This window comes from Plasmodium cynomolgi, chromosome 13 (assembly GCF_000321355.1).
Source record: "Plasmodium cynomolgi strain B DNA, chromosome 13, whole genome shotgun sequence".
Lineage (NCBI taxonomy): Eukaryota > Apicomplexa > Aconoidasida > Haemosporida > Plasmodiidae > Plasmodium > Plasmodium cynomolgi.
The window spans coordinates 1,076,703-1,083,855 of NC_020406.1; the positions used below are offsets into that span (position 1 = coordinate 1,076,703).

Below are 7,153 nucleotides of genomic sequence, written 5' to 3' on the forward strand. Positions count from 1 at the left end.
ATTTAGCTAGTCTCACCGCCCCACATTTAGCCAGCCACACCGCTCCACGTTTAATCACATTTTTTGGCCTAAAAGGGGACCCTTGGTTGGACCGCCTTTCCGGACGCCACTGCAGGGTGCAGCCCACTAGATAGAGGCCCACCCCAAATGAGAAAAAATGGAAAGAAAAAGAACCAATTCGACCACGAAGGGGAGGAGGAACCCGGATGATGAAGACGAACGAAGGGAAGGTGCTAAGAGGGAGCATGGCCCCATCGGAGGTGCTTACGATGATGCGGACTTCGACGGGGGAGGAGGAGTCAGTGCCTACGTCAGTTGCGACTCGGTGGATGGCTCCATTGGAGACCCCGCTGTGAATGCGAACGAGGCGTTGGAAGAAGTTCTAAACGACGTGTTGAAGGATGTGCTGAGTGACAACTCGGAGGCTGCCGTGGGAGGGGGTCCGCAGGGTGCTTCAGGTGTGTATGGGGACTGCCACCAGGAGTGCCACGAAGAGTGCCACCAGGAGTGCCACCAGGAGTGCCGCGAAGAGTGCCGCGAAGAGTGCCGCGAAGAGTGCCACCAGGAGTGCCACCAGGAGTGCCACCAGGAGTGCCACGAAGAGTCCCGCGAAGAGCCCCGCCAAGAGCCCCGCCAAGAGCCCCGCCGTCACTGCCACCAGGGGAGCGCCTACATGAGTAACCGCGCGAAGCCAACGAACGAATGCAGTCACAGTCAAGACCCGTGTGAGTATAGAAAGCAATTTTCTCACAGGAACGTCAGAAGAACAAGCAAAAGGATGGGTTGCACAAAAAATACATACCAATGTGATAATAATTCCAAAAGTGAATTAAAAAAAACGTCATTATGTAAATATTGGATAAAAGGAGTATGTGCAAATGTGGAGTGTAACTTCGCTCATGGAGAGCAGGAACTCAAATACACTCATGGAGTATACAAAACAACAATATGTAAGCATTGGAAAAGAGATGGGACCTGCTCTAGTGGCATTAACTGTAGACATGCACATGGAGAGAGTGAATTGCAACCAAAGAATTTACCTCTACATCTGTTGAAAAAAAAAACGCATTTTAAAAATTGTCGCTATTTGAGCAAAGGTATGAATATACAGAGAGAACAGTGCAGTCAGGTGACACATGGGAGTTTTTCTAAGGATGGGGTGGTTAGGGAGAGTACAGGGGGTGTGCAGGGAGTGTCTCTACTAAGTGGTACTCGAATGGGTTCGAGGTTTAGGGCGCATAGTACCCATCGGAGAGGTGGAGCAACCCCCCCGGATTACTTAATAAGTGGAGAGTACATAGAGAGACAGAGGAGTCACCATCAGAATGGAAGATCCAACATAGGAAGAACCCCTTGCAGTAGAGAGAACAACGGGAAGTACATTACACATTGCAGCTCATCATCTATTATGATTCCAAATCGGGGGAGAAACGAAAACAACGAACGTACTTCCAGTATGTGGTCATACAAAAGGATGAGTAATTATCAACTGTTGATAAAGAAAGAGGGGAACCTTTATCGGGAGAGGACTATACCTGAATCTTTTGTCTCAAATGAAAAACATAACGTGAATTGTATGACGAAGCAGTTTTGTAGCTTGCATGGGGGGGATAGGAAGAGCATTGCGTGTGGTAGATGCAATTATGGGTTCAGCGTGGTGAAGAACGGGTCCGGCGCGGTGAAGAACGGGTCCGACGCGGTGAAGAACGGGTTCAGCATGATGAGGAACGGGTTCAGGGTGGAACAACCAGTAGATTGCCAAAATGGAGACGACCCATATGACAATTTTAACGAAATGAGACACAACATTACGAAGAAAAATCTACGAATGAACAAGGACCTAGATGCACATGAAAGAGATTTTTACGATGAGGATCTCTTTTTGGAATACCTTCCGAGGGTTGGATTTGGAGAAGATGTTGAAAATAGCTTATTAAGAATTAACACCCTTCAGAGGAGCAGTGTGCATGTTAGTGGTGGTGCAGCTGGGGGGACCCTGTGCGATGGTCGTGTGCTGCTGGGGGATACGGGCGTCGAGGCGCCGGGAGTGTTTACGCCCAAAAGGGAGAACTTCGGCGGGGGAAGTGGGAGCGGCAACGGAAGAGGCTATGGCTACGGCTACGGCAGCGGCAACGGCCACCTGTGCAGTGACTGCATGAGGCGTGCCGACGGAGAGACCCCCGTTTTGAAGAGCACTGCGGTAGAGGGACCAGCCTGTGGAGGCGGCCCGCCGGAGTGCCAACCCCCCCACGAGAGCATGAACTGTATGAACTGTATCGCTATGTACATGAACGAGCAGAAGAGAGTCGGAAACTCCTTTAGTTACGAGGGGGTGGAGGCCAAGGTGGGTGGTGGGGATGGCAGTTTTTCCGACAGGTTCACGCGACTAAACTCGTATGTGCATCCCCGTGAGCACCTGAACAGGAGCAGCTGCAACTGCAGCCGGGTGAGCACCAAAAAAAACCTCGCCAGCAGAGAGGATGCGGTCTGCAATAACATGGTCTGCGGCGATGACGTGGTCTGCGGCGATGACGTGGTCTGCGGCGATAACATGGCCTGCGGCGATAACATGCTCTGCGGCGATGACGTGGATGAGTACATAATGAAGGAGTACCAGTTTAGGCTGAAGAGCATGCGAGTGAAGAAGGGAGACCATGCAGCTGTGAAAGGAGAGTTGGGGTGTTACAGTGACATATATGGTGTCCAGGACGGATGCGATGGAAGGGAGAACTCTATTGAGATGAAGCGCATGACCAACTCGACTGAGAAGAGAGCTGCTCGAGGCACCACGAGAAGACCCAGCAATGGGACCAACACGAGGGGAAGACCCAGCAACGGAACCAACACGAGGGGAAACATAAAAAGGAATATAATCATATCGAGTGGAGACGACCTGGTCCTGATAGATACAGGAAATATTATGTACAATTACAGCCAAATAAATAGCACGAATGTGCTTCGTAAAAATGGGTTGAATCACAGTTTTTGTAGGTTCCGAAATTTCAAGCTGATGTCGAATGTGCACAGGTTGGAGGCGCGCTGTCAGAGTGGAAACCACCACCTCGTACAGGGACGGAGCGTGACACCAAGAGAGGCGCAACACGTGGCACAACGCGTAGCACAACGCGTGAGGCGTCCAAATGAGGAAGGAGCTTCTTCCAGCGTCTTGTACGAACGAGGAGACCTTAAACAGGTGCATCGTGGGGGATACTTAAATTGGAGGCAACTACCGATGGCAGATGGGCAGCAGAGGGACGACCCGCAGGGTAACCCCGTGGGAGTGCTTAACTTAGGAAGGGGAGAAATGCAGAGTCCCGGGGGAGAGGCTGGCCGTGACGAGGCCCACTGTGACAAGGCTGACCGTGACGAGGCTGACCGTGACGAGGCTGACCGTGACGAGGCTGACCGTGAAAAGGCTCCCCGTGACGAGGCTCCCCGTGACGAGGCTCGCCGCTCCGAAATTATGAACAATTTGAGATGCAGCGCGAAGGACGAACTGCTAAGCGTTCCTGATGGAAGCTACTACTTCCCCACGTGTGCAGAAAGGACGTTGGGTGAAGCTGTCTCTCCAAGGGGAGAAGGAAAGGGAGAAGAAGGGGGCCAAGTGGATGGTCTGACTCCTGTTATGACCAACCGAATGGTGTATGCAGATATGGGTGAAGGGGATATAAAACTTGAGCTGAACTCGTTGGGGAAGTGGGTAAATGAGGGAGGAGGGGTCCAGCATTCGTATGCATCTAATGAGGTGATCCCACGGGTAGTTCTGCTGGGAGAAGTGAGTGCAGGGCGGGAAGAAGGGGTACCCCTTGTGCAGGTGCGCACAGGGGGAAGTAATGCCGACCGTAGTGGGATCAGGATCAGAAGCGCGGAAAGAAGAAGTGGTAGAAGTGGTCGAAGTGGTAGAAGTGGTCGAAGTGGTAGAAGTGGTAGAAGCGATCGAAGCGATCGAAGCGATCGAAGCGATCGAAGTGATCGAAGTGGAGAGGGACAAGTCACCCCCTCGCGAAACATCGATCCACAGATGAACAAACCGCGAAAAGGGAAGCACGACGTGGAAAAAGAAAATCAACTCGGGGTTTTCCCAATCGATGAAATTTTCAACCAACCCAAGTTCCTCTCCGTCAGTGGCCATATGGATTATAGTGTTACCGGGCAAGTGGAGGATTTTTTCGTGAGAGAGTTTTCTTCTCCCTTGTCTACATCCCCCAGCAATAGACTGAGCCCTCCTCACCTGTACCTGGGGAGTAGCACAAGTGTGAGCGGAAGCCACGTGAACGATTTGTCTCCGTATGAGAGTAGGATGAACAGTACGGAGGTGGTTCCCTTTGGGAGAGTGGCTCAGCTAGACCTGGCCGCGTCACCCCAGCTAGACCTGGTCGCTTCACCCCAGCTAGACCTGGCCGCGTCACCCCAGCTAGACCTGGCCGCTTCACCTCAGATAGACCCCCTAGAACCAACTCCCAAGTACAATAATCCGAGTTACGATCACTTCTTTAAGTCTCAAAATGGATACTGCGCGGTGCACTCCTGTAGAGATGCTCATAAAAAGGGAGCTTGGATGAGAACACCCACGTTGCTTGAGGCAGAGAGGAAGAAGAAAGATGCACGGAAGGAGGATAAACTGGTGAGCGATCCGAAAAGGAAAACTCATTTGCAGGCCCCCCCCTTGGTGATTACTCCCCATAGACTGACCATCGATCAGTACAACGCGTTGCGCGATAAAAAATTTATTAAAGGGAACACCGGTAGGGGTACCGCCATGGCGCGCAGCTCTGAGCAGTTAGATAAGCAGCAGGAAGGGGAAGAAGCAGTCGAAGCAGGGGAAGAAGCAGTCGAAGCAGGTGAAGAAGCTGACGAAGCGGACGAAGTAGCAGGCGAAAAGGCTGCGAAACGCAAAGGAGAGGAAGACCTGAACTGTTACGACGAAGGAGGCATAGACTACAGTGACGAAAATGAAAAGCGAATCGACACGTACTTGGAATGCATTTTAAATTGCGGCGCGGATGAGGACGTTTGCAAGTAAATTGGCCGTTTAATCATTCCACCGAGCAGGGGGAGAAAACCGCATCACAAAAGGGTGTGGACAGGAGCAGTGCTGAAGAGGTGGCTGCACCATCAGTTGAGCACACCCCTGAGCGGTGCAGCATGCTGAGGTGTAGTGTACCGTTTGCGTACAGTTCCACGCTGCGTCTTTCCTTCCTCCTTCCTTCTCAAGCGTCTTTCTTTTTCGTTCTTTCTCAAGCTTCTTTCTTTTTCTTTCTTTTCTTTCCTTTTCTTTCCCACCGATGGTGCATCCCCCAATACCATCCGCGCCTTACATGCACAATTTGATGCCACCATAATTGGGGTGGGGGGAAAGGACACAGAATGGAACATATTTATTTTATTAATTTTTTTTTTTTATTTTATTTTTTTTTTCCCATCCCGCAAAAGAGTCACTACAAATTAAGGGAAAAGAAAGGGGGTCTTCTCATTTGGTGAAAATTGGGTTGACTGATCGGAAAGGAGACAAAGGTGGTGGGAGGCATACCAAGCGGTTATGCGGGGAGGTGGTTATGCGGGGAGGCGGCTATGCAGAGAGGCGGCCATGCAGAGAGGCGGCTATGCGGGGAGGCTTCCCCTTCCCAAGGGTTAACCTGTTTGAAGTTCGTTTTTTCTGTGGGCGCCTCTTGGGGGAGGTCGTTCATAACTGAGTTTAGCGGGAGCGGCTGTGTGAAGCGGTCTGTGAAGCGGCTGCGAAGCGGCTGTGTGGAGGGCACTCCTCAGACCTAAACACGCCAGTGCTTGATTGAACGCACAGCCGTCACGCCCCGCCAAGCATGCCACGCAGACGGTGCGCGACGCTCTGCCGCAACTGCGGGTGCGTGAAGTAGCAAGCGGCGAACTCATAGATGTCATCCGGTTTCTCCCTGAGCAGGTCACACACAAAAATGTGAATAAGATATTTTAAAATTTTTTTTTTCTTCAAATAAGCTTCATTTTGTAAAACTTTTTTTATTTTAAACTGGTTGACTTTTTCTTTCTGTTCTTTCGACAAATCGAAGAGGGTGATTTTTTTTTTGTGTTCTCTTTCCTCGTCTACTTCCTTCTCGAAGGTGATTTCTTCGCGCGTGCCTGCATTGGGGGAGGCAGACCACTCAGTTGGGAGAGGCAGACCACTCATTTGGGGGGATCATCCCGTTCGTATTAGCGACACGTCCACCTCGTCACGCAGCGCACGTCTTACCTTCCTCCCCTCCGTCCCCCGCAGGCCTCCTGCTCAAGTCATTGGTTAAAAAGTACGAGGGCTCTATCTTCTGGAAGTCCAACACAGAGCAAGCGAAGTTTGCATTCAACGACGTGGGGAAGTTCACTAGCCTCCTGTGCGTTTCATTTTGTAACTCTTCACTCAGGCCTTTCCTTTCGTTACTCTCCGGGCCTACAGAATTTAACAGCTGGGAATTTTCTTCATCGAACATTTTTCTCTTTTCACGTGTGGGGGATTGTGTGCAAGTGGTAGACAGACACGTGTGTGGCTGTTCGGAAAGGCGGAAAGATGAATAAAAAAAAGGAGAAAAAAAAAGAGAGAAAAAAAAGCAGATATATGGTCACGGTATGCTCTTCATTTATCTCCCCAAATGGCGATCTTCCAAACGGGGCGACTTCGGAGCGGGCATTTCCCCTCCGCGGTGCGAAAAAAAAAGGTGCGAATGGCGCGCTGCAAAGCAGTCCAAGCAGTCCAAGCGGTCCAAGCGGCGATGTAGCTCTCCCCTTTTAACAGCGAGGAGGGACGGCCGATGGAGATCCCTGACGGGGGACGAAAAAGGAGCTCAGTTTATATTCTTCACCGAGGCGAATTTTAAAAATTAAGCGGGCAAGTTGAAAGTGGGGGGTCACACAAAAAGGGAGAAAAGGAGTAGCAGTAGAGTTGGCAGTAGAGTTAGCAGTAGAGTTGGCAGTAGAGTTGGCAGTAGTGTTAGCGGTAGAGTTGGCAGTAGTGTTAGCGGTAGAGTTGGCAGTAGTGTTAGCGGTAGAGTTGGCAGTAGTGTTGGCAGTAGTAGTGCTGGCAGTAGCAGTGCTATCACGCAATCACACGCGCATGTCGGTCAAATCGGACTCGAATGTGCTCACCAATTGGGGGAGTACCCCTCAGAAAAACGAAAAAAAAAAAAAA

The 7,153-nt window shown here is 50.9% G+C and overlaps 2 protein-coding genes across 2 annotated transcripts; one reads left to right on the forward strand and one right to left on the reverse strand.

The window, feature by feature from the left end:
- Positions 1–157: 157 nt before the first annotated feature.
- Positions 158–5,023, forward strand: PCYB_133280 (hypothetical protein; the record flags this gene model as incomplete). The annotated part of the gene is made up of 1 exon (XM_004224353.1): positions 158–5,023. One exon carries the CDS (start codon positions 158–160, stop codon positions 5,021–5,023), a length of 4,866 nt encoding a protein of 1,621 aa, XP_004224401.1.
- Positions 5,024–5,803: 780 nt separating this feature from the next.
- Positions 5,804–6,458, reverse strand: PCYB_133290 (hypothetical protein; the record flags this gene model as incomplete). The annotated part of the gene is made up of 2 exons (XM_004224354.1): positions 5,804–6,114; positions 6,227–6,458. 2 exons carry the CDS (start codon positions 6,456–6,458, stop codon positions 5,804–5,806), a joined length of 543 nt encoding a protein of 180 aa, XP_004224402.1.
- Positions 6,459–7,153: the final 695 nt, after the last annotated feature.